General features: G+C 53.2%; 7 protein-coding genes across 7 annotated transcripts; 2 read left to right on the top strand and 5 right to left on the bottom strand.

Annotated features, from left to right (window-relative positions):
• Positions 1-34: 34 nt before the first annotated feature.
• On the top strand, positions 35-1,858 carry J4E86_002586 (uncharacterized protein; the record flags this gene model as incomplete). The annotated part of the gene is made up of 1 exon (XM_051443144.1): positions 35-1,858. One exon carries the CDS (start codon positions 35-37, stop codon positions 1,856-1,858), a length of 1,824 nt encoding a protein of 607 aa, XP_051306732.1.
• Positions 1,859-3,214: 1,356 nt separating this feature from the next.
• J4E86_002585 (uncharacterized protein) lies at positions 3,215-8,271 on the top strand (the record flags this gene model as incomplete). The annotated part of the gene is made up of 2 exons (XM_051443143.1): positions 3,215-7,406; positions 7,712-8,271. The coding sequence occupies 2 exons, from the start codon at positions 3,215-3,217 to the stop codon at positions 8,269-8,271; spliced, it is 4,752 nt and encodes a 1,583-aa protein (XP_051306731.1).
• A 5,905-nt stretch (positions 8,272-14,176) lies between these two features.
• On the bottom strand, positions 14,177-15,889 carry J4E86_002584 (uncharacterized protein; the record flags this gene model as incomplete). The annotated part of the gene is made up of 1 exon (XM_051443142.1): positions 14,177-15,889. The coding sequence occupies one exon, from the start codon at positions 15,887-15,889 to the stop codon at positions 14,177-14,179; it is 1,713 nt and encodes a 570-aa protein (XP_051306730.1).
• A 1,282-nt stretch (positions 15,890-17,171) lies between these two features.
• J4E86_002583 (uncharacterized protein) lies at positions 17,172-17,704 on the bottom strand (the record flags this gene model as incomplete). Its single annotated transcript, XM_051443141.1, has 2 exons — positions 17,172-17,226; positions 17,256-17,704. The coding sequence occupies 2 exons, from the start codon at positions 17,702-17,704 to the stop codon at positions 17,172-17,174; spliced, it is 504 nt and encodes a 167-aa protein (XP_051306729.1).
• A 1,046-nt stretch (positions 17,705-18,750) lies between these two features.
• J4E86_002582 (uncharacterized protein) lies at positions 18,751-20,330 on the bottom strand (the record flags this gene model as incomplete). Its single annotated transcript, XM_051443140.1, has 3 exons — positions 18,751-18,771; positions 18,815-20,217; positions 20,306-20,330. 3 exons carry the CDS (start codon positions 20,328-20,330, stop codon positions 18,751-18,753), a joined length of 1,449 nt encoding a protein of 482 aa, XP_051306728.1.
• A 1,500-nt stretch (positions 20,331-21,830) lies between these two features.
• J4E86_002581 (uncharacterized protein) lies at positions 21,831-22,700 on the bottom strand (the record flags this gene model as incomplete). The annotated part of the gene is made up of 2 exons (XM_051443139.1): positions 21,831-22,070; positions 22,125-22,700. 2 exons carry the CDS (start codon positions 22,698-22,700, stop codon positions 21,831-21,833), a joined length of 816 nt encoding a protein of 271 aa, XP_051306727.1.
• A 2,315-nt stretch (positions 22,701-25,015) lies between these two features.
• GB1 (Guanine nucleotide-binding protein subunit beta) lies at positions 25,016-26,288 on the bottom strand (the record flags this gene model as incomplete). Its single annotated transcript, XM_051443138.1, has 5 exons — positions 25,016-25,033; positions 25,083-25,202; positions 25,253-25,342; positions 25,401-26,113; positions 26,183-26,288. 5 exons carry the CDS (start codon positions 26,286-26,288, stop codon positions 25,016-25,018), a joined length of 1,047 nt encoding a protein of 348 aa, XP_051306726.1.
• Positions 26,289-26,589: the final 301 nt, after the last annotated feature.

Below are 26,589 nucleotides of genomic sequence, written 5' to 3'. Positions count from 1 at the left end.
ATCCACCCAGCCACGGCACCACACAGCTCCAAACATGCGCGAAGTCAACTTTAGCATCCCCAACGCCAACAAGGCGTCGGTCGGCATCACCACCGCCCTCTACGACCGCCGCGCTCTCGACTGCACATCGACCCTCCCGCTCATCAACTCGCTCAACCACCTCGCCTACCTCACAACCTCCTCGGCCCGCATACGGGACATTCTCACCGTCGATGGCGGCATCGAGCGCCTGATATGCATCCTCAAGGAAGGCCGGAGCAAGGACATGATGGACATGTGGAAGTGGAACCTCGCCTTCCAATGCATCTTCAACATTGGCGTACGCGGCTCCGAGAACGTCAGGACGCGTGTGGTCGAGGCCGACATGGTGCCCGTCATCGCCTCCATCCTCGACAACTATATCAAGGTCATCGACAAGATGCGGGCACGCGCTGAGGTTGAGTTTCACAAATCTGCACGTCTCGGTGCATCGAGCCGACACCACTCCTCGCGGACCGGCGAGGTTGCGTCGAGCTCCTCACACCGAGCCGATCGATCACGGCGCATCATTCCTCCTCCCATTGAGATACCCCAGCCGACAGACGCACCCTTGGCCGACGCGACTCCCATTCCCGCCTTCTCCCTGAGCTCCCCTCCTGAGCGGACGACATTTGCACGCGGCCGACCTCCCCACCACCATCACCATCGCAGCCACGAAGGCCGGGCACAGCTGTTTGGCGCTCCCGGCAACAACACCCGCAACCTCGGCCAGCCATTGGTCACGGCGCTACCCTCCATGGAAGCAACACCTGACGCGTTTGCGCTACGGCCGGTGCGAGATGCGGATCGCCTTCCTTCCATGCTCCCCGCCCTGCAAGGGGAGATCACTTCCCAACCAGAGTCACCGACAACACCGAGCGCCCCACAGGCACGCCAGACGAGCCCAAGAGCGGGGCTAGCCCGGACGCGCCGCCGACCCTCTATCCGACACCAGCTGTCTGTATCTGGCGAGTCGGACCTCGAAGCACAACAAGATGACATGTCTGCAGAGGCTGCAACAGCGGCGGGTCCGTCTGTGAATGAGCCTATCGTCGGCATTCAGAACAATGAGATCAATATGGCCGACATTGTCGACAACGCAGAGATGCTGGATGCTGGCAACACACCAGTTCCCATCGCTGCTCCGTCGGAAGGCACAGACGAGAATAACGAGACGTTCAACATTACTCACCGTCCAGCGCTCGATGGCAGTCTAATCAACCCCACCAACACCCCGCCGAACAACCCCATCACCGGTTTCTCTCCCATGCCGCCCACCATCAACGTCGTCAACACCAACCCACCGCCTCCTTGGCTACCCAGATACCAGCAAGAACGCAATGCGTCAGCTAGCGTGCTCGCAGCCATGCCTCGGGATGAAGACGTGCTCATGTCTCTACAACTACTCGCTTACGTATCGAAATACTGCAACCTCCGGTCCTACTTCCAGAACTCGCATCTGGTGCCCAAGCTGAAGATTGGCACCGAGCTACTTGACGGAGAAGCCTCGACACCCAAGGCAGAGGTAGAAGAGGAGGAGCTTGAGGAATACGAACTTCCAGACGATTTTAACATCTTCCCCCTGGTTGAGCAGTTCACCGTACGACATCACTCGTCCGACATGCAGTACTGGGCCAGCGTTGTTATGCGCAACCTTTGCCGGAAAGACGACTCTCGAGGCGGCATCCGACAGTGCGCATACTACAAGTGCGGCAAGTGGGAAGAATACACCCGCCAGTTCGCCAAGTGCCGTCGGTGCCGGCGGACCAAGTACTGCAGCAAAGAATGCCAGAAGAGCGCGTGGGTTTTCCACCGCCACTGGTGCGTTGCTGCATCGTAGGACACGCGAAGCAGTCCTTCTTCTCTAATCCTCTTTTACCAATCATCATCGCCAGTTTGGTTCTTCATCATCTGGCTGCATATTGCATGGCGCTGGGCACACTGCTTTTTCTATGTCCTTTTTCTTATAATCTTTCAAAGGTGCAATACTTAATGAGCGACACGACTACCGGATACCACAAAGCAAGTTCCTACTACTGCTACTCAGAATGGCTTCTTCTTTGGCAGCGGAGGAAGGAGGAAATCTAAGGGGGTTGGAGACTTGTGTGTGAGAGAGTGAGAATGAGAGAGAGAGTTGAGCCTGCAAAGGCGAAAGCGAGAGAGAGACAGAGACAGGGAACGAAACTATACCATATCATTTGGAGCGAAGCATTATTAGCATATTGGTCGTCAAAAACCAGGGTTCTGGAGTAGTGAGTAGTGCGTTTTTTGGGTGCTATTGAATGGCAAAATGCATCTTGGATAGCTTGTTACATCTGTTCTTTGAAGCGAGTTCTTTTGTGAGGCAGAGATTCTCTTTGCATTTGATTCAGCGGCATGTATAATCGAGATAGAACTAATACATCATGAACTTCATACACGGATTTTGATGTTGTCAGCGATATTGTGAGAAATGGCTCATGTCGTTGCGTGAGCTGGAGCCGATTGGCGGAACGTCAGCTGCGATGTGTTGCATTGGCGCCAGCCGCACATGCGACCTGCGGGGTTAGATCTTCCTTTTTTGCTGATCGGGAACTGCAAACTGCAGAAGAAGCAGACATGGCTCTGGGGAAGCGCGCATATGCAAGCCCATGGGTGGGTGGGGGAGGCGGCGGGGAGGTGGAGGGGTGGAGGTGGAAGTCTTTGATAGGTTTACTCCTAGAGCAGTATGATCTCTGAACTGCAGAAGAAGCAGACATATGGTAACCCCTCATGGTGGGCTTGGGGCTTGCATATGCGCGCTTCCCCAGTGCACTACTGGGGGCGGAGCTGGAGTTGGTGGAGTTGGCCCCAGCTACGTCAGTCCTAAAATAGCCTGGGGCATCATGTGGTGGGCTGAAGGAACCTGAACCTGGACCTTGGTACTGTCCGCGTTGCTGGCGCGTTCGACAGGGAACAGTATTGTTTGCTTCACTTCATTCCATGTTTGCGCACCGCAATGTGATTGCTGTAATTCGCATCCGTATTGATTATAGTATCGCCGGCGCCGCGTAAAGCCCAAGACGCAAAGGCCCCCAGCGCGGGCATCGACGTCGTAATACCCGCGTGGACAAGCCGCTAGACCGGACTCTGCGGGAAAGGCTGGGGATTTGCTTCGATTTGCAGCACCCTTCGGTAGGACAACAGCGTACACGACAATAGGGAATGACTGGAAATCATGTCGCAGCCTGGAGATGCTTCCGATGCATCGAGTGCTGGGATTGGAGGTAGCGGAGGAGTAAGAAGGCGTCATTCCGCATCCCACGACGAGGATGGCCTGGCACCGACGACACAGAGCGCAAACACTCCGTATGCGATAGACACTTCCACAGATGGCGACGATGCGCCACGATCGAGGACTTCGGCGGTGGAGAATACGGCACGCCCTTCGGTTGCGCGCTTGACAACTGAAGAGTCGCCGCGCGTTCGCTTCTCGACGGATATCGAGCGCAATGGCAGGGACGAGATTGCACACATTGGGAAGAGTTCTGGCGGGAAGCAAAGACCTGGCACGCCCGACTTGTCCATCAACACGCGCGAGGTCTCTCCGGAAGATCACGCTGAGGCTTCATCCTCACGGTCACAACTACCACCACGGAATGGCGCCTCTCGATCGCCGCTTTCGCCCACTTCTCGCAACCGCGGATACTCGCTGCGCAGCGCTCTGTTTCGGAGGAACGTCCATGACACCGCGCAATCACCGGATACACAAATTGAACTGGAAGAGGGCGTTGGAAGGTCACAACCTGCGATGGGACAGGCGGAAGGCTCCAGTGGACATGCGCCGACGCGCAAGTCTGGAGATGCTGTCATTACTGTCACGCCAGAGCATTTGGACTACGCCTCGTCAGCCTCGGACATCTCAAAGTCGAAGTTGGGAGAAGGGCCAATCGCACTTCCCTGGTTGGAGAGCAAGGGTCCAAGCCGGCGATCACAAATAGTCAAACAGACGAAGGATCTCGCAGAGCAAGCCCGCAAATTCGTCTTCCGCATCAAAGATGTCCCACCCAGCAAAGACGGCCGACACATCCACCTCGATCCCACGCGCAAAGACCCCCTCACAGACGAACGTACCGAGCAACCCTACACCAGCAACTGGATCCGCTCCACGCGCTACTCAGCATGGAACTTTATCCCCCGCCAACTCGTGGCCCAGTTCTCCAAACTCGCCAACTTTTACTTTCTTGTTATTTCCATTTTGCAAATGATACCCGGGCTTAGTACGACGGGCCAGTTTACGACGATAGTACCGCTGCTGTTTTTTGTCACCCTTTCCATCGCGAAAGAAGGATACGATGATTTGAGGAGGTGGAGATTGGACAAGGCGGAGAATATGAGAGAGGCGAAGGTGTTGCGTTCCAGTCCTGGTTCTGAGACACTGCAGTGGGAGACGATCAAGTGGCAGGATATCAATGTTGGGGATATCATCAAGCTTGAGAGGAACGACGCTGCGCCTGCGGATATGGCGCTTCTTCATACAAATGGGGAGAATAATGTGGCGTTTGTTGAGACGATGGCGCTGGATGGGGAGACGAATCTCAAAAGCAAACAAACGCCTGCTTCCATCTCCAAGACCATCATCGATCAGGAAGATGTCTTGAAGACGAAGGCCGAGTTTGTTGTCGAAGATCCGAACCGGGACTTGTACAGCTTTGAAGGTCGTGTGATGGTCGACGAGAAGCAAGCGCCACTGACTCTCAGCGAAATCATTTTCCGCGGCAGTATCCTGCGAAACACACCCGATGCCATCGGCATGGTCATCTACTCCGGAGAGGAATGTCGCATCCGGATGAACTCGAACAAGAACCCACGCATCAAGGCGCCCGCCCTGCAAGGCCTTGTCAACCGCATCGTCGTTCTCATCGTGGTCTTTGTCATTCTTTTGTCGGTCTTCAACGCCGTAGCCTACAAGATTTGGCAGAAGAACGAAGATGACATGTGGTACCTCCGCGGTTCTTCAGTCGCCTTCTTCCCCAGCTTCACATCTTTCATCATCATGTTCAACACCATGATTCCACTGTCACTCTATGTCAGTTTGGAGATTGTCAAACTGGCGCAGATGTTCTTCTTGCATACCGACATCGACATGTACGACCCTATCTCCGATACGCCGTGTGAGCCGAGGACATCAACAATCAACGAGGAGCTCGGTCAGATTAGCTACATCTTCTCAGATAAGACGGGTACGCTTACGGATAACTCGATGAAGTTCCGGAAGCTTAGTGTTGCGGGTGTGAGCTGGTTGCATGATGCCGATTTGAAGGAAGACAAGAAGAAGAAGCTGATTCACAAGACGAGGAAGAAGGGGAAGCAGCCTGCGAAGAGTAGGAAGAGTGTGAGATCGGCCAAGGATGTAGCGAATGACGAACCTACGGCGCCAGCGATTGAGACGGTCGAACAATTGGAGAGCCCTGGGGAAGGGGGGCCATCGAACTGGCAGTCTAGTGCGAAGCCAGGCAAGACATCGCGAGAACTGCGTACACAGGACATGCTACGGTACATCCAGCGGAAACCTCACACCCCGTTCTCGAAGAAAGCGCGCATGTTCCTTCTCTCGTTAGCGCTATGCCATACTTGCTTGCCTGAAATCCAGGAAGATGGCAAGACACACTTCATGGCTTCATCCCCGGATGAACTTGCATTAGTGCAGGCAGCGCAAGACATGGGTTTCCTACTGATTAACCGCGACGTTCACACCATAACTCTCAAGATCATGCCATCTGGGTCTGACAGTGAACCTGTCTCAGAGGTCTATGAGATCCTGGACGTCATCGAGTTCTCCAGCAAGCGAAAGCGCATGTCCATTATCTTACGCTTCCCTGATGGCAGAATATGCATCATCTGCAAAGGTGCCGACTCCATTGTCATGCAGCGTTTGAAGCTGGCTACGCTGGCGAACAAGAAGATGGTTGAGATTGAGCGTCGCGCTAACATCCGCAAGAGTATGGAAGCTCAACATGCGATTGCGCGCATGAGCGAACACGCTGAACGGCGGAGTAGTGTGGCCGGTCGTATGAGCAGTGTTGGTGGACGGAAAAGCATGACTATCGGTCAGGCTGCTAGGGCTAGTCTCAACCTCGGACGTCCATCTTTCGCTCCTAGCATGGGCGGGCGCGGTTCCATGTCAGCAAGAGATGAAGTAGACCAGTGGCTACGCGAGCGTGAAAACGACCGCATGGACATGTCGTCCCTGGACGAAGACTCACCAATGCAGACACCCATGATAACACCTCGCCAGTCAGGTCTCGATCGCTTCAGCATGGCCTTCTCCTCAGCACGAAGCTCAATGCAACTAGAAGACATGGAAGCCATGGTCGACGAAGGTGTAGCTGGCGACGACACCCTAGTCATCGAACGCTGTCTCCAACATATCAACGAATTCGCCACCGAAGGCCTCCGAACCCTCCTCTACGGCTACCGTTTCCTACACGAATCCGAATACCAATCCTGGAAAGCAACCTACCTCTCCGCCACCACCAGTCTCGTCGACCGCACCCGTCTCATCGAAGAAGCCGGCGACCTAATCGAGCAAGACCTCGACCTCTGCGCCGCGACCGCCATCGAAGACAAACTACAAGCCGGCGTCCCAGAAGCCATCGACAAGCTGCGCCGCGCCCAGATCAAAATGTGGATGTTAACAGGCGACAAGCGCGAAACCGCCATCAATATCGGTTACTCGTGCCGTCTGATCAAAGAATTCAGCACCGTGACCGTCCTCGACCACGAAACCGGTCTCGTCGAACAAACCATCACCTCTGCCATCCAGGCTATCACCAGCGGTACAGTCGCCCACTCCGTCGTCGTAGTAGACGGCCAGACACTCTCACGCATCACCTCCTCCCCAGCCCTAGACACGCTCTTTCACTCCCTCGCCATTCTCGCTTCCTCCGTAATCTGCTGCCGCGCCTCGCCTTCCCAAAAAGCCCAACTCGTGAAATCCATCCGCAAGCGCGTGAAGAAGAGTATCACACTCGCTATCGGCGACGGCGCAAACGACATCGCCATGATCCAAGAAGCCCACGTGGGCATCGGCATTACCGGAAAAGAAGGATTACAGGCGGCCAGAACGAGTGATTACAGTATCGCGCAATTCAGGTTCCTCACTAAATTGCTGCTGGTGCATGGACGTTGGAATTACATACGCACGTGCAAATACACCGTCGGCACGTTCTGGAAAGAACTTCTTTTCTACCTTACGCAAGCGCTTTTCCAGCGTTCCGTGGGTTATACCGGTACCTCGCTGTATGAATCTTGGAGTCTGAGTATGTTCAACACGCTATTCACCTCTCTACCCGTCATCTTCATGGGAGTCTTCGAGAAGGATCTTAGTGCGAGTACGCTGCTTGCTGTTCCTGAGCTTTATACTATTGGTCAGGTAAACGGCGGTTTCAACTTTAAGGTGTATCTGTGGTGGATGTTCATGGCAAGTGGAGAGGCGATGCTGGTGTATTTTTGCATGTTGGGGTTGTATGGGGATGCGCTTTGGACGGAGGATAATAGTATCTTTGCTATGGGGAGTATTACGTATACGGCGGCGGTGTGGTTGATTGCGTTGAAGATGCAGTATGTATCCCCCTATTCCTCCCCTCTTCTCCCCTTCCTTCCCTTACCCATTCCCTTTCTATCCTGGGGTTTGACAGGTTGATGCTAACGCGAAAAAAAAACAGATTCATAGAAACGCACACCAAAACCCTAACCAACGCCCTCGCCCTCCTCCTCTCCATTGGCGGCTGGTTCCTCTGGAACATCATCCTCTCCTCCGTCTACAACCCTAGCAACAAAATCTACTACGTCCGCGACACCTTCCTCCGCGGCTTCGGCTCGAGTTGGAGTTGGTGGCTGTGTCTCGTGCTCATCTTGCTCGCTGTCATCGTATTTGAGCTTGCGGTGAAGAGCGGTGCGGCCGCGTGGTGGACGAGCGATACGCATGTGTTTCAGGCGTTGGAACGCGATCCCGCGGTTAAGAGGAGGTTCGAGGAGGCTAGTGCGGGGGAACTGCAGATGGGCTGGGATAGGAAGGGTGGGGTGGGTGATGGGGTTGGTGGTGGTATGGGGAGTGGGGTGGTTGGGGTAGGGCAGGAAGAGAGTGAGAAGGAGAAAGAGGAACGGAGGAGGGAAGGCGAGATTAAGGATTTGATTAGGAATCGGGTGGAGGTTGTGGGTCAGGAGGGTGTGCAGGATGGTGGCGATATTAATAGGATTCTTAGTCGCGGGTTTGGGGATGTGAAGAGGTAGGGGTGAGGTGGGGGTAGGAATGTATTCTCAAAGACTTTATGGGTTGACGTGCACGTGTTGACATTTTTGTCGCTATATTTTCATCGTGTATGCCAAGTTGCAGCGCATGTCTGCTCTCACCCCGCTTACTGACTATCTCGTGTTGTACAACATCGCCAAGCATTTGTAGGTAGCATGTCGTCATACTCAGCCTCGTCGTCATTTCCTGCCTGCTTCTGTGGCTGCGTAAGCTGACATCTGTTATCTTCAGCTCTGGGCGCTGGAAATCTCTTCTCCTCTTCTCCTCACTTTGACTCAAATTCGAAGCTGTGTCTTGTTCTCTATTTCGCAACCTGATACTTGCAATTTCCGATACACCAGGCGATCCATACGATGACGGAATGTCCTGATGATGAGGAGCCAACGCGGGCGGATTCTCAAGATGACTCCATTCCAGAGGGCTCCGTACCCCTTCATCAGCTTTGCGATAGGTGTCGTCAGATGTTCGATACGTGGACCAGATTGGACCCATGGTTTTGGCCAGAGCAAGCAAGGGAAACGATGGAACCGTCTCGTGGGTACAAGACATACGAGTTGTGCACCCTGATGGAACTGATGGAGTCTCGGCATTCTTGTCACTTGTGCGAGATGTTACACTCGCAGATCGAAAAAGACGATAGCATACCGTTACACGAGCCTATAGTGTGCCAAATCGGTCGCCCATCCCTCTGGGAGCGGTTCACACTAGGCATGTCCTTATTGCTGAACGGTCGTGTTCTCAGTCCTGATTGTGTTGTAATACATATATCTCGGGGAGGTAAGTTTCGACCCAATTATAACTTTTTCAAAATGTATGTGTGACCTGTGGTAGGACGCGACAAGGAATTCAACTACCCAGAATTGACATTTCCATTCGTGGCAAAGCATATCCCACGTCAACCGACTGGCAACTTAGTTCAGGTGCAGAGATGGCTACAAACTTGCCGTGCAGAGCATTACAGGTGTAGCAATTGGTTCTCGAGGCTGGATACGAAAGGACGTCGACCAACACGGATACTTGAGCTCAACAAGTATGGCGTTAGACTTCGATGCGATCCGCAGGCTGTAGATAACTTCAAATACCTGGCGCTCAGTCACATGTGGGGCAAAGACCTATCGACACAAGTCCTGTTGACAAATTCAACCCTGCCGGAGTTTCAAGAGGCTATACCCATACACAGGCTATCGAGCACATCCATCGAAGCCATTCGCATCACGCGCAGTCTAGGGTTTTCATACCTCTGGATAGATTCACTTTGCATCATACAGGACTCTACAACTGATTGGACCAATGAAGCGGAGATGATGTCTGCAGTCTACAACAACGCTGTTTGTACGATCGCGTTTTTGTTCCCACCCAATGTCGGTTTCTGTCAGGTCAGAGAAGATCCACGAGCGTTAACACCTTGTGTCGTTGGGCACCCCCCCTGGTGGGAGCGTGGTATCTACATTGTTCCCAAAGAGGAAAAATTGTCGAGGTTCTCATCCAGCAACTGGCCCTTATGATCAAGGGCTTGGGTTCTACAAGAACAGTTGTTGAGTCCTCGTACAATACTCTATGGCCATCGTACCATCATGTGGGAATGTGGGCAAGAGTTCTACGACGAGCTGGCCTTCTCTGGAGAAGAAATTTACAGCCGCGTGGCTTTGAAGCCCAACATACATATGAGCCGCTACCAGCCGAGTCAGACGACAGAATCAATAAGTCTAGATGCAAGGGTTGAAAGAAGAGTGAAGAAACTTGGGGTCTTCCCTCAGTGGGCAAGGCTGATAAGAGAGTACAGAAGAAGAAATCTTTCTCATTCAAGCGATCGGCTCATGGCTATCGTCGGGATAGCACGAGCCTTCCAGTCCGAACACGGATTCACCTATCTTGCGGGAACGTGGAGGGAACACTTACCACGATCATTACTGTGGTATATTGAGACCGCGAGGGTGAGGAAAATGGCTGAGCCTTTCTTGGTTCGGGAGCTACCCTCAAAACCCGTACCAACATGGTCATGGTTGGTCGGCCCCATCTATGTGTACTGCGATGTTGTCATACCTGGAGGAGGTATTAGCAACTGGAATCCAAATCTTTTCGTGGCAAAATTCCTGCACTTCAGATGGTCGAATGAGCCCGTTAACCACAATCCCCCAACAGCTTACTATGACTTCGACGGCTTACGAATTGCGCTCGAATTCGCAACGCATACCACCACGATCCTTCCCAAGGAGCCATACGGCGAACACAACTGTCATAGACTAAGCTGTGACAGTCTAGAACAAGGGTTAGCGTCATGCCTTGGGCTCGACAGAAAACATCTGGCAGCCTCTTATCACTGCGACAATCTCGAAACATTGTATCAACCCCCGGCAGAAGTACACATAGCTCTCATTGCCGAAGAGGTGGATCTCAACTACCGTCACGATTTACAAGGACTGGCATTGGCACCCGGGGTTGAAAGCGGCACATGGAAGCGCTTAGGCTACTGGAAAGCATGGGTTGATCTGAGCGATGACACTTGGGAAACTAAGTCCATCTTCCTACGTCTCGAAGGAGTAAAGATTGAGACCCTTACCTTGGTTTGAACAGTTTTTGCACCCTGTATCTGGAGTGAGGGGAATCAAAGTAGCGATATGCAAACAAACGATTGAAAGGAGATTTCATGTCGTCCATGCGTAGATTCCGCCATGAAATTCGGTTTGGGTTCAAGCAGACGCAGTGTTGGTAGTGAAGGGAATGGAACATCTCTACTCAAATAGCTGGTTATCGGAGGAACTGCAAAGTTGGGAAGCTCGTTTGTTCAGAGTTGCGCCGCACAAATCTACGATGGAACCCCAAAACGTATACTGGACATATGGATCATGTTGCATGTGGATGTATTCTTACAAGTTAGTGCAATTTTAGCTCCAGAGTGCGTCTTTGGTCATGGGTACAGCCAAGAGAAGCGAGCTCATGCGAGCATGTGGCACAGTTGCATGGGTGCTCACGCGGGGTTGCCTCATGCGATGCACCACCTCGCGATCCATCTTTCCACCACAAAACAGCCCTCGTCCTCCCTCGTCGCGCCTGATAGAACCCATTCTGGCGCAATGTCAACGATTTCAGATTCCCATATTGACGACCCAGAGTTCGTGGGCGGCTACGCGGAAGATCGGACGCAAACGGACGCAAAAGATTCGGTCATACTGCACCAACTTTGCGATCGCTGTAAAAGCTTTGTCGATGGCTGGAATTTCTTGAGATGGGTCAAGGATGGTATCGACGACATACATGACGTCCGAGATGAATATCCCAATCCGGCCCACTTTTCCACCGTTGCGCAATTGTTGCAGTCAAAGGATGCTTGCCACTTGTGTGCAATGGTGCTCTCTATACTAGATTACCATAAATTAGATCACAACGGACCTGTAGAATTCATGATATGCAAAGATAGGACAAGAAAGCCGCCCGGTCACTTGCCTCTGATCCTGGGTCTAGGTGGTACCAAATATGTTCAGTATCGATGGGCGTCAATGTACCTGAAATGTTTCGATGGTAAGCAGGTGTTTTCAAACTTTTAGCGAAGCCATTTGACAATTTAGGATTGAGTAACCATGAGTTCGACGCGCCAGAACAAAAGCAGAGCGTACCGAGCCAGCCCATTGCCAATTTGGATCAGATCAATACGTGGCTCAATGCTTGTATCCGAACGCACGGGAGCTGTTCTATCTGCGCCTCGAGCTTGTCAGCGTCATCCCAGCGGCCGACCCGACTACTAGAACTCATATCCGACGGCGTGAGATTACGATGCGATACCGGTACCATTACAGACCTACAATACCTTACACTCAGCCATGTCTGGGGAGATGCGCCCCATCGTCTTCGCCTGACACTATCAAGGCTTGACGAATTCCAAGTCGCAATACCATGGTCGGAACTACCTGCTATATTCGTCGAAGCCTTGAGAATCGTTCGCCACACTGGCTTCCGGTACCTGTGGGTGGATGTACTGTGTATTATTCAAGACTCACCATCAGACTGGGAAATTGAATCCGCCTCAATGACTTCAGTTTATAGCAATGCGATCTGCAGCATAGCCTTCTTGTTTCCGCCCGGAAGAGGTCTCATTAAAATACGGGAAGACCCGAGGACCATGAGCCCCTGCGTCATCCGTAAGGCATCTAGGACCAGCGAAGGGATCTACATCGTCGCTTCTCCGGGCCGGTATGTGTCTGGTTCCGCAGCTCCCGGAGAGCGCGAGATATTCACATCTAGATTCAATTACCACGAATGGCCTATATCTCAGCGAGCATGGACTTTCCAGGAGCATCTTTTAAGCCCACGCACAGTATTCTACGGACACCAAACCCTCATGTGGGAGTGCGTGGAGGAGTTCTGTGATGAGCTGGCGGGCTCATGGCTTCCAAAGACTGAAACCCGGCTTTACAACCGTAGTGATGGCTACAAAAACCGGAAGGTTACGCAGAAATCGCATCTTCTAGCAAGTCATGTTGCGCACAGACGTAATACTTCAAACTCGTTTGCAGACTATGAGCACGTCCTGGAGTATTTCGGAAACTGGAAAGATCTAGTTTGGGAATACAGAGCGAGGGATCTAACTGTCCCCAGTGATAGACCTGTCGCCTTTGCTGGTGTCGCCCGCGCTTTCCAGGCTGAAGCACAGATTACTTATCTTGCCGGTATCTGGGCAGAATCCTTTCCTGAAGGTTTACTGTGGTATATAAGTGCCGAGCCTTACTGGGATAAAGACGGGGAGAGATTGCCAATATCTAAATCGATACGTGAGCATGGATCAAAAAAGGTACCGTCCTGGTCGTGGCTCTCGAGCCATCTTTACGTGGATCACCCGCTCAAGTACTTTGATCGATACGATTACTGGAGTCCGAACAGTCATGGCGACGGATTCCAAGCCAGCGACTTACTATTCTTAGCGCAGCTTTCTTCCTTCCAATGGTCGGGCTGGCCTGTCAATATGATGCCTCCAACAGCATATCACGACTTCTCTGGACTGCATATCACACTACAACTACCTACGTTCGAGGAAACCCGAGTAGTAAGCGACGATCCTTTGCACGCTGAGTGTCTTTGCTTGAAGGAGAAGCTTGCATCTTTCTACATCAGGCCCCCTGAATGTGAAAAACACACCTGGACTACCTTACAGTGTGATGATATCGAATATCACACCCAGCCTCCAGAGAGAGTTCTGCTGGCTCTTCTGGTTGAGACGCGGGTTCCTTACTTTCCGTCAAGCATTTTAGCAGGCCTAGCGCTGATTCCCGGTGAAAAAGAAGGTACATGGAAACGTATTGGATATTGGGACGCTCAGATAGATCTGCCGGTGGACGAGGTGCTCGATACTAAGCAGACTGGTCCAGGGTACAAGCATACGTCAAGACAGTGGCAGCGAAGCGATCCATCGGTTTTCTTGCGCCTCGAAGGAGTCAAGATGGAAAGACTTACTTTGGTCTGAACATCTCGTAGCGTCTTGATGGTGATCTGTGTATCTAGCAACCGTCGCACGATAGGCAATGCAATGCACTGTAAACACGATAAGTAGAAATCTGAGTCTTGTACGCATACAGGCCATGGATTCAGGAAGCTCAGCATGGTGTATAGCGGATCCGAAGATAAAAAAGGTGTGGCGTCTCTGCAGCCGAAAGCGAAATATGTAAGCCTGGGGAAAACCAAACCTGGTCCGCGGCTTAGATCAACACAAAAGCATGCAAAGCAGGTAACCGAACGATGATGTAGGCTCTAGACCTGTTCAGGCTTTTTTTGTAGAAGGTGGAAAGAAGGTTTAAGTCTCAAAAATATATACAACGAGAACAAGCAAGATGCTCAAAAGCCTCACATAAAGACACACCTGCACGACCAGCGTCTATCCATGTGCCATCAACCAGCTCAATAGTCCTGCGCAAACTCCCTCGTATCCTTTATCCCCTTCTTCCACGCAGTACTCTCACTAGCCCCCTTAACCTTCTTCGCCAACTTCGCATTCAGATTCGTAACAACACCCTTCGCAACCGGCTTCCCAAGATTATCGCTCATCGGCATAACAACATCACACCTAAGCGCCTGCGCAGGGCTCATACGCTCCATCTTAGTGTTGTTAGTCTGAATGAAGAGCCTCTCACGCGACTTGGGGCCAGTGTAAGGCTTCCACTCGACAGCGCGTTCGGCGCGGTCAGTGTTGGGATCGAGGTTGCGGATGAAGCTCGTCCAGTAGCTGCGGACTTGGTGGATGATGGGCGCGTTGGTGGTGAAGTAGCTGGCTGGCTCGCTGTTGTCGGTGCGGTTTACGCCCCAGAAGGCGTAGGCGTTGACGGTGTGCCAGGCGCCGTAGCCGGCGGCCTCGTCGGCAGGGTCCTGTACGGCGTACTTGTAGTTCCATGTCGGTACGTCGTCGGCTGCGATCGCGTTCTGAATGTTGCGCGTAGGGCAGTGGGTTCCAATGTCGCCGATGGCATCAGCGGCGTGGCGCCAGTAGAGGCCTTTGCCGGGGAATGTAGGCTTCTTGGGCTTCATGTAGAGATCATCGAGGATGGAGATGGAAGAGTTGCTGAGACTTGGGTCCTGGTTGGCTACCCATTTGACGGCATCGGCTGTGGTGTTGAGATCCTCTGGTGCGTTGTACTTGGTGCCTTCTTGGGCGCAGGTTCCCATGATGGTCGGAACCTTCGCGTACTTGCCCTGTTCGAAAAGATTGACGAGTGAGTCGGTGTAGAGGTCCCCGTCGATGTTGGGGTTGAACCAGCAGTTGGAAGTTCGGATGGCCGACTCGTTCAATGCGCGCAGGCAAGAGAGGCCGTTCGTCGCATTGGCACAACCCTTGTCTTCGAGCAAGCACTGATATTGCTCTTCGCCCAGTTCCGGGGTGCGCATTGTGACCCAGCCGCCCGACTCCATGATACCACCAGCGAACAGCTCCTTGCCGGTGTTGGCCGCTAGCATGAGTGCAACAGAAGAACCACCAGCACTGACTCCATCAAGCACAACATGGTCAGGGTCGCCGCCGAACTGGTCGATGTGCTCCTTAACCCACTCGAGAAGCTTGATCTGGTCGCGAAGTCCAGCATTGACGTCGCCACCTCCAGCCTTGACCGCTTCACTGCTGAGGAAACCGTAGAGACCCACGCGGTAGCTGAACTGAACGAAGACGACCTGACCATCGGAGACAATCTCCGTAGGATCCCAGTTCGCGCTGGACTGCGATGAGAAGCCTCCTCCCTGGAAGAAGACCACCACTGGCAGCTTCGAGTCGACTTTGGCCTGCGAAGGCGCATAGACGCTCAGGTAAAGGCAGTCTTCCGCGACGTGGAAGCGATCAGTGGCTCCAGAAATGGTCCAATCATCCGGACGGTTGGGTGGGCATGTTGCGCCGTGCCTAGTCGCGTTGATGAGTCCGGAGACGATAGGGTCCTGCGGAGCTGCGAAGCGTCGTTCGCCGGTAGGAGGCGCCGCATACTGGATGCCTTTCCAGGCAGAGACGCCAAGCTGAGAGTCAACGACGGCTCCCTGGTACTTCGCGTAGCCAACATCGACGAGAGTGTTAACGGCCTGCGCAAGTGAAGAAAAGCCCGCTCCAGCGGCGAGCAACTGGTGAAAATGCCTCATCTTCGAGATGAAATATGAATGGAAAATGAACGTAGACGAGCAATGCTCTGGTAAAGAATGGATACGTGCGCAAATGCACGGAAGTTAGGCTGGGTGGGCGAAGAAACGACTGACTGTTGCGTCAACTACAACCTCCCTATGATGAGCATATAAATCCATTCCTCCGGATCTTCATGGATGCGCTCGAGACGTATCAAGCCCGTTATCGCCGGGATGTCATATATGTGTTGCGTTCGGACCGCACGCAGAATGGACGTGGAAATTGTGCTTTCATGTTGCTGTGCTGTTCAGAGTCGGGCCGTTGAGTGATGCGGCGATTGAGCTGTTTCACGGCGGCATGGCAGGGTGTCGATGCATGACCCGACCTAGCCTCGAGCAGAAAGAGGCCATTATTCCAGGGGTTTCTGGGGAGCCGATCGTGTTCGTCCGCAAATCACGGGCTCTAGTCCGCTGAAAAATGATTTGAAATGGATTGTTGATGAGTAAACGCGAAGGAGCGAACGCGCGGGGACGCTAACAATAGCGCACTAGTCGTCGTTATGTAAGCACAATAAGAGATTGAGAGGATCGCCAAGCCGTACCTAGAGTTGAGTCTACGGAACATCTACATCGTGATTCCGTCCACAATGTAGCGCTGACAGCAGGATACATGCGGTCGTAGAGCTCAGCATTGAGTCTACATGCCTTTTACCCCCACGGCCCTACCGGCGTGTCATAGACCCCAGCCTGCCCGAATTTCTGGAACAGCTGGGCATCGCGGAAACGCCACCATCCACCATGTGGCTTTGTATATCGACACCAAAATGGGAAACCCTCAGCAAGACAATGCTCTCGATACACCTGTTGTGTATAACCGACGTAACATCCGTAACTGTGACCAAGCGGTCTCCAGTCCTTGTTCCGTGCATCAGCTCGACCTTCACGAGATGTCGCAGGTGTGTCGAGCCAAGTCTTTGACTTTCTCGCAAACGCAGAACGTCGGTTCCGGTCGCGACAAGGAGCGGGTTTAATCTTGACATACGGGACCATGTCGTTGTAGAAATGTCTGTCCACACAGGCAAACAACTTGCGAATACTGGCGTCGTAATCTCGCGGTAGAAATGGGCGTTCGATTTTGATCCATTCGGCTAAACTTCTCACCTCGTCAAACTCCCATGTCGTCCACATCGAGAACAAGCTTCTGATCTTCCGTTTGAAGCCTTTCCCTTTTCCATAGAGTTTCCGGATTACAGCGTAGAGTTGCAACCGGAAAAATGCACGAAGTACACGATGATGCTCGACATCAGACAGGGTATCGGTACCATAGTGAGACTGATCGGATGAGGTCCACCGAGCTACTGCATTGCCTAGTGCTATGTGAACGAACTGATCTGTAAGGATATCCGCGTCGATTAAGAGTGCTTGGTACTCGGCGAGCATGCCGACAGCATGATCAGGGCTATCCACTGATATACGCAGGTTTTCATCGTGTAGATTGCTGTTCAAGAACTCAGCTAGCTGCTCGCTTGAGCGCGGGCGGTTTGTATGCGTCGAAAGTAAGGCCGTAGTTGTTAGGATATGCTGAAGCTGGCTAGCGAGATAGCGGTGCTGTTTGATCGCTTTGAACTGCGCAGCAAAGTTGCAGCGGACCAAATCGCGCATCTCTGGATGCTCGAGAAGTGTGTAGTAGGCTTCGAAGTGCTCGTCCTTGATGAGGAGCTCTAGTATGCAGCAGCGTAGCTCTGTCGGCAAATTGAGCATCCGCTGCAAGCCGTAGCCGGTCGAGTCGTCAGATCCAGGCGGCGCAGTCGCGTTTGCATTTTCGGGTGGCGGCATGGCATCAGATTGGGAAGCAAAACTTTTGTGTAACTCCATCGTAGTGGACGAGACGCGCGGATAACGGAGATTTGCGAGAGATGGTGATGCAGACTGCTGCAGAAAAATTGACCTCGGAATGATTCCAAAGTGCGCGGTATCCCGTACCGGTAGCGAGCAGCGAACCACTAACAGGCACGACCACCAACCAAGGTATCCGAATTTTCAGCTTCCCTCCAAGGTTCTGACGGGTAATCATCTCCTCATCCGCGTCCACTACCAAACGAAAGGTGCCAGCCCAAGTTCGCAATCCGGACCTGGGGCATAGGACGGCAGTGGCGGATGGCTAGAGTCATCGACATCGGGGTGGGATATGGAGATGTATGTTGGAGTTTGGCGAATACATGCATGTAGCTATCAGCTACTCTGGGTAGTAGAACTACACGAGGAGTATATTGAGGGTGCTGGATTCGTATGCGACGCTCGTCAAGCTGCTCTTTTAGTACCACAACTCTACGATGCACTGCGTGTTCAATCATCAAAGTTTATTCTTTCTAAAGACTGCATGGGGTAAATTCACACCCTTTGCACTCGAACCAAGCCTACGTATCCATCAAACATTTCTCCCATCTACCTGCCATAACACTACACCAGCGTAACAAGCACAACCTCCCACTTTCCCGACAACACACTCACCTTCGCCCACCTCCCCGCCACCTCGCCAATATTATCCCCATCAACACCCACACCCACAACATTAATCCTCAACTTCCACACACCCACTCTCTTCCATGTCCCCTCTTTACTTCCCGGGACTAACATCAACCCCGCCAACCGCCGCTGCACCGTATTTTTCCCCGCAGTCCTAACAACCTGACACTCCGCCATCAGCGCATATACCGCGTTGCGAGGTGGCGACGCCCTTCCCGCTGGATCGTCAGGGTAATACTCCAGAATTGGTTCCCAACTAAACCCGCGCTGAGAAGACAGCGGAGAATGTTCTTGCAACCGCTTCATTTGGTCCGCTAGATCAGCGGGCCAATCCGCTTTTATAGGCAAAACCAACGTTACGAGTGTGACTTGTAAGCCTGAGAAGTCAAAGGGGCTGGATTCAGATATGCGATCTTGCACGTGTCCAGCGAACTTGAAACCCTTGGTTTCAGCGAAGAACATGTCGGTCCAGCGGACGAGATGAGGTTCGGAATCGCTTTTACACCGGACGACTAGTTCGTCGTCGCTGAAGAGGTGGTGGAGTTGGTAGTACTTCCATATTGGTACTGAGAACCACGACCAACTTGGGAGTGGTGATGTGGTTTGCACGATACCCTCTTCGATTTCTGTTGTCCACATCGACGGTTTCATCTCCGCGCCATTCGGTATCCCATTCTCGAGGCGGACAATCCATTTCGCTTTTTTGTCGACGTACCACAGCATGACTATTGGTAGTATTTCTTTCCACAGGCCGGCTAGGTAGGTGAGTTGGCCCAGGTTGGAGAACGCACGCGCTACGCCTGCGAAAGCTACGATGCGGTCTTTGGAGAAAGAGAGTCTGCGGCTGCGGTACTCATTGACTAGGTTTTGGTAGTCTAGTGCGAAAGAGAGAATAGCTGGGGAGGTGAGGCTGTTTGTCTTTGCGAGTGTGTTGATCTCTTTGATGGTGTTGGGGAAGTACCGAGATTTTCCTCTGTCTTTTCCGTGCAAAGATACTTGAAGCGTCGTCGTCGTGGGACCTGTCACCGGTGGTTCTGCAATCGGCCCAAGCAATTCATCCCAAAACCCTTCCGAGCACTGCCACATGAGATTCTTATGCCCCAGCAGCAACGTCCGCGGCGCAAGAAGATACTCCTGAAACGTCCATGCGCGATTGAAGAGCGGCCAGTTGCGTTGAGCGAGCCAGTCTCTACTCGCCTCTTCCGTGTCGAGGGCGAGACGGAGTGAGGACTTCGTGTGCTCAATATATATACCAGGTGTATGCGAAAATGAAGCCCGGAGGATACATGGATTCGAAGATCGTGGGTCTTCGCGACGGGATGGTGCAGAGGGTGAGTGGGGTGGGAAGAGGAAAGCGAGGTTGGCTGTTGCGTTGCCGTAGACGATAGCCATGCGGCGTGCTTCGTAGGTCCAGTCTTCATCTGAGTCTTGGATTATGGCTAGGCTGTCTATCCAAAGGTAGCGGTAGCCTAGGGCGAGCGTGACGCGGATCGCTTCCTTGTATACGTCTGATGCCTCCAATTGGGCTCGAGGGATCTCTTTTTGAAAGGCGTTAAGATTGGATTGACGGAGCTGGATTTGTTGGGTGTAATTCGTTCCCCACATGTAGCTTAAGACGAGGTAGTCAAAATGCTCGTTCTGCATATTGCAACGGAGGCGAATGGTGGTGGGTGTGATTTCGAGGACACGCGTTGGTCGTTGCTGGGGGTTGGAAACGGTGCTGCTGTGGAATTTGCGACATGCTGTGTGTTCTGACAGACAGATATTCAGCCACTGCTTGGCTTTCTGGATGTTATCGCGAGCGAGGAGGGGTGTTTCCCTGGCTGTGATGTGGCTGTTGAACGCTCCAGTGGTGGTGTCTACCAGCCTTCGTCAGTAAGCGACCAGGGAAAGCGATTTGCTAGAACTCACTATCAAAAGTCTGCAACTTGAACATAGCAAAGCCTCTCCCATCATCCTCGCTCCTCATTTCACCTCTGACCAGCCTCATCCGGAGTAGTAATTCTGTACTGCTCCTCTCGGTTCGGGGACACGCATAAACACCCTCATCGCCAGCCGGGCGTATACCGCGTGCAGCTCCATGCTGCAACTCCGCAAACATCATCTTGCAAAAGTGGCAAGATGGCGCTGACTGAGAGAGTTGAGTGACGGTGCACAAGCGCGAGAAGGGCCATGATGGGGCGGGATGCCCACGGGGTCTCTGCAGCCAATTCAGAGCACTGCACTCGTTTGAGAACTTGCGGCATCGCTCGCAGAGTTTGTGAAGTGGAACTGATGCTTTGGCAGTCGAGGACGGTGGAGAAGAGGGTCTAGATGAAGGGGTAGGTGGGGGCGCTTTCCCGCTTGCGGAACGATCGCGGAACGATGACATGAATGAAGGCATGATTGGGTGCTTAGGGGACAACCTTGGAAGAACTGAGATGCAACATGGCAAGCCCTTTCTTGCGCTGCTGCATACTTATAAGCAGCCCTCGAATGTTCAGCGGGTAACGATCAATTCGGAAGCATACCGTCGAGGTCGGGCGCTTACTAGACGCCAACCCGTCGAATCGCCCGTGTGGCACAGCAGCGCTTCCGTTTCGGCACAAGTAGGTTGCGCATGCATTTCCGAGCTGGAGAACATCGCTGCATCGTTGTGAGCGTTTAGTAAAGGACAAATATGGAAGTGACGAGATTGGGAAGGAGCGACAGGCCGATCACGTACGAGAAACTTGTCAAAGGCTATAGATGGAAAGGACGAAAGTAGGAAAGCACGAGACGAACATCAAGAATGCAAGACTGGAGAGAGACATAATAAGTCGAGAACACATCTCGAGGAACTGATATCAAATTGGGTATCCGCCAACACACCCTCAGCAGCAGGCGCAACACTATTCGTATCGTAACAAGTACAAAGCCCTGCGGCAACATCCATCTAACCTAACAACGCCAAACATGACCATGTAATGTAGTCAAGTAGTAAAGACGCCTTTGCAAATATGCAAATATCCCAATGCATAGTATGAACAGAACTGCGTCGCTAAATGAGGAAAGATGGTAAGGAAATAGTAGTCGTTAATGCGGAGGCGACAAGGTGCGCGAGGCCCATCCTGCAGAGGACTGAGTACGCCCACATGGGAGTGAGGGAGGGAGCTAGTCGTAGAGGTTGCCCTGTCATCATTTGGTAGTGAGATGAGGAGGGGTAGGGCGACGTGCAGCGGTGTCGTGGTGAAACTGCCAGGGTCGGATGATGGGTGATCCGATGACATAATAGCGCCGATGAACCACCGGTGGGAAACGGCGGTGGGGAGGGTAGCGCAATCGTGAGATAAGTATCACGGGTGCGAGATGGTAAGAGAGTTTCGTGCAGGTGGGTATGAGGTTGCTGCTCAGAGGATGCGTTTTCTGATGATCGTTAGTCATTTGATGCATGTTGGTTGTGCATAAAGGAAAGGACTCACTGTCTGAAGACGGTCTCGAGGGCGACGGCGCTGAGCTCTGAATCATCGGGCAGGCATTCGACGAGCGGTATCAGGTCTGCGAACTTCTCGCCGCCTTTGTATGCCAGGACGGCGGGAACACCGGTGTCCTCGATCTCGGCGTCGTCGTTGTACATCTTGACGAAGCGGACGGTGTCGTTGCGCTTTGCTACCTCGTGCATGACCTTCTCGAACATTTGTGATACCTCGGCGTATGGCTATGGTGCTGTTAGTAGGAGTTGGATAACGGATGGAGTGTTGTGTATACATACATCACTGTTGTAGATGAAGACGACAACGACAGTACTCGACGCCGTCTTGTCAACAGCATCGAGGTACCCCACACCATCCACCAACGGCATGCTTCCATATATCCTCCGGCTGGGGCTGTTGGTCCTCGACCGTATCCTCTCGCCAACATTCTGCAGTTCCTTCAACCTCGCCTCACGCCATTGGCGCATGAAGCCCTCGTCGACCTCGTCATCACTGCTCGATGTCTTCTCGTCGTGATAGGCATTGACATTGTACTGTGCGGGTGCGGCGTTCTTCTTCCATGTGAATCGGCGTGCTTGCTTCTTGGCCTGCTCAAACGCCTGGGCGTCCGCAATGACACCCTTGGGCCCCGTGTTGGCCTCTGAGCGCAGGTTGGGCATGTAGTAATTCGCCCTCATGTCGGCTGGGATGTCGAGCTCGTCGTCGGTATCGATCTTCTCGAGGTAGTCGTCGGCGGCACCAGGGGATTCCGGGTCGGAAAGGTCGGAGTCGTTGTGTCGGTCTTCGGGGTGGCGGTCTTCGCGGTCCTTGTCTCTGATCAGTTCGTTGAATTCGTCTTGAGCGGCTGTAGTCATGACGAAAGAAAAAGAAGAGCGGGACCCGAATGACGGGCGCCGGACTGATATATGTGTGGAGAAGGGGGACGGTCAGCGTCAGCTGTTTGCAGAGTCCGTGTACAGGTCCCGGTGTCTGGTGACGCGTTGGTCTGTGGTGAGCAGAAGGAAAGGGAGTCGTTGCAAGGTTGGGGTCGGTCGTCTGGGATGGTGCTCCGCTAGATGACAGGCCTTGGCGTGCGTGCTTGCAGGGCTATTTTCGAGTACGCGCTGGGGTTTCAGCGATGCAATTGGACGCGCACGGGAGAATTCCCTCGAGGATTCCAACGTGCGTACGTGGATAACGTGGTCGAGGCGGTACGGTGTGTAGGGGTGTGCTTGGTAGGTGCTGTTTTAGGGCTGATGCTGACCGGCCGATTTCACGATGCATTAGACGCCCGCACGGGGCCGCATCGCATTCCATTGGCGAAGCGCAAAGGCATGTCGGCCTTATGAAACAGGATGCTCGAGTGCGAAACACGCTCACCCGCCTGTACACCGCCCAATCGAGGACCCGCGGGTGGCGCGCAATGGCTTGGGGCGCCGCGTGAAAGCCTGACGACTGCTGAAACACCATGCCGAACTATCTTGCTACACGCCTCCTCGACACGTCTGTCGCAGCATCAACCTGCCCTATCCTCGCTGCTGTTTGGAGGCTACACGTCACAATGACCTTACGCCTCTGCTAACCCTCTCATGCGCTCTCGATGTTTCAATCTCCTCGAGGCACCAACTGTCATGCAGCACCAGAGTTCCATGGCACCGCCGACCAAAAGGGGCCGAGGGATCTCTCTTTCGGTCTTGTTTGATATTCTCGTCCCGGCCACATCCCGGATGCGAGTCCCCCGGTGCACATGCAATGGAATCCTTCTGTGCTCGCTTCTAGAAGCATTAATGCCATCCATCGCGTTCCTATTCTCCGATCGACTCCTGCATCGGCTGAGGCGCTTCCTTTTGTCGATTCCAGGGTCCAGTTGCCATGCAGCCTAAGATTGCGGGCATTAGCTGAGGCACGTTAATGCCAAAGACGATGGTTCGATACATTGATTTCTCTTCGAAAATAGAAAGACGTTGCATAACCGCCCGGGTGAAAGTAAAATACGACGTGGCTCCTGCGTCTTCTACTCGGTCGCTCTGCTGTCATCCATGAAGATCACAACCATAATCTATCAGCCCTGCCCGACGAACGCTTAAAGTACGGTCACGCTACCATCACCACAATAAGCTCTGATCGCTGATACTCCGGCTTGTCACTGCTTGTCCCGGAGTGACGTCCGGATGGGCAATTGGGGTCCCCTGGACAACCTAGTCATATGCATAACGGTGTGCGCGCCACTAGATTCGCGAGCGGGTATCATCCCAGGTGGTGCAATCACCTTGGAGCTGTTAATGCCTCGCACAATGGCCTAGGCCAGCATGCGAAAAGTAACTTCTACCGCTGAGGCTACAGTAACCGCTGAGAGCGCCGAACAACAGTCGCGACAAGGTCTAGAAGGCACGTTGACGTTGATTACTTCTTTCACGAGCTGACCTGGACTGAGCGCACTCAAACCTTGGAATGCTCGAGACGTTCCAAGGTTCATGGAAAAGGCAATATCAGTCATCTTCTCATCATGCAAAAGCGTTCGATAAACTTAAAAGAGGTATATAGAAACTCGCTGACTACCGACTCATCCTTCACAACCCAATCAAATCGTACACATTGAAAGCCCATGCGCCAGAAAGCCATGATCCGTCCATTCAGTCCCCCTCATCCATGGATTCTCCAAAACCATTTGCACGTAGTAGAATCCGAAACATACAGTAATGAAGCTCCCCGTCTTGCACAGCCCCATCTCTTCCCACGCAAGTGCAAGTACAATCGGTCGCTTTTAATGATCAGGCAGAACGCAAGGAGAAGACTATGTCGAAGGTTGATGTAGATAGGTGCTACTCATGTACGTAGAACAGCCGGCCCGGACATGAAGACGAGTGTGAGTAGTATGCTCGCACCGTCGAGAAAGGAATAGAACAGTGGTATGAAAAGAAAAAGTAGTTTGAGCACAAAAAGATTCCGGGCGCCGGGACATCAGTTGGCACCGTAGCCACATCGACGATTCCAACAGGTGCGAGTATTATATTCTTAGAGTATGGCAGCGCTCAGTCTCCTGGTTGATAAGATGCAGCAGGGGTATGGTATGCCAGGAGTTGCGGAGATCGCTGTCGTAGGTTGTAGTTTGCCAATATTACGGTAAGGCGCACACGTTCGGATTGGCGTCGTTACATGGCGTCGTGGAAGTTCGGGAGGCTGACGGCACTTATGCCCAAATGCGCAGCTATGCCAAGTCAGTTGTGTGATACAGACGGGCGCACGAGAGAACCTACCATTGAGTCCCATGAACCAGTGCATAGACTGAGCGCGTCGTTGCTAACGCCGAGACAGCTGACGCGGTTGTCGTGTCCTTGCAATGTGCCTACGCGTTCGCCGCGGAGTACGTCCCAAACCTGGATATTATTAGACTGTGGAAACTGTGGGGGCTGCGCTGACTGCTTACCTTGCACTCGAAGTCGTCGTAACCAGCAAATAGCAGTCTTCCGGAGACGGAGAAGGCTACGGATGTGATACCGCAGACGGGCTCAGGAATCTATGGCAGACATTAGTAATCCAAATGCCAAGCGTGCCAGATATGTCAACGGGCGTACCTGGTATGATGCGAGCTCGCGGTCGGCGCGGATGTCGAACAGACGGCAGGAGGCATCGTCGGAACCGGTACCGAAGGCATTTCCGTTGGGGAAGAATTGGATGGCGTTGATGTCAGAGTCGTGCGCGGCAAAGGTCTGTACGCACTTCTGCTGTCTGATGTCCCAGAGCTTCGCGAAGGCGTCGCAAGCACCGGAAACAAATTGGTTGTGGTCGAGCGGGTTGATGCTCAAGCTCATCACGTCGCCGAGATGGTCGGCGAACTCATGTACCTTGGAGCCAGTCTCCAGATCCCACAACACACAGGTCATGTCACCAGATGATGTAAGGATGCGCTTATCACTGATGAATCTGCAGCAACTGAGGTAGCCCGAGTGGCCGGACAGCTCGCGTGCCACACGTGTTGGGCCTTCCCGTGCGGACAGATTGTAGATGGAGCAGATGTTATCGAGACCACCACAGGCGACGTAGTTGCCGGACGGGGAGTATGCGCACGTCATGACCCAGGACGATCGCAGGGGAATGGCGTGGACCTTGTTGGTCGTGTAGGCGTCCCAGATGATGAGCTTTCCGTCCTGCGAGGCGGAGACGAGATGTCTGCGGTCGGTGGACCAGTGCATGGCGTAGATTTTAGCCAGATGGCCCTTGAGGGTGCGCTTCGTCTTCATGGTGAGGCGCGGCAGAGCCTCGACACGGTCTCTGGCGACATCGCGAACTGCGCTCTTGTGTTAGCCGTCTACGAGGTTCCGATGCGGTGAGCACGCCGGCTGGAAAAAGAACATACGGGTCGTGTCAGCGAGCTCATCCTTCTTGCGCTTTATCCTGTCCTTGAGCGCCTCAGCGTCGCGGCGGGCGAGCTGGATCTTCTGCTGGATCGTTTCTTGGTTCATATCGGCCATATATTAGTGGTGTGCTGGTGGTGAGGGTGCTGTCGCGAGCGGCGCGAAACGGCGAGGCAGGCGAATCCAGGGGCCTCCTAGGGAGCGCGGCAGCCGGAAGCGAGAGAGAGCGGCGGCAGGAGCGATGGACAGGCGACAGCAATGGCTAGACGCGCGCAGAGCAGAATCAATTGCTTGCGCAGAGGGAGCGGCGGCTGGCAAACGGTCGTGGGGGCGTGAGGATGGAAGGGTGAGTGCTTGGAGATGAGTGAGGTACAGGAGCGGCCCGGGGTGAGCTTAGCTTGGCCTAGCC

This window comes from Alternaria arbusti (assembly GCF_024043155.1).
Source record: "Alternaria arbusti strain BMP 1465 chromosome Unknown scaffold_2, whole genome shotgun sequence".
NCBI lineage: Eukaryota > Fungi > Ascomycota > Dothideomycetes > Pleosporales > Pleosporaceae > Alternaria > Alternaria arbusti.
This window is presented reverse-complemented; position numbering and strand designations above follow the sequence as displayed.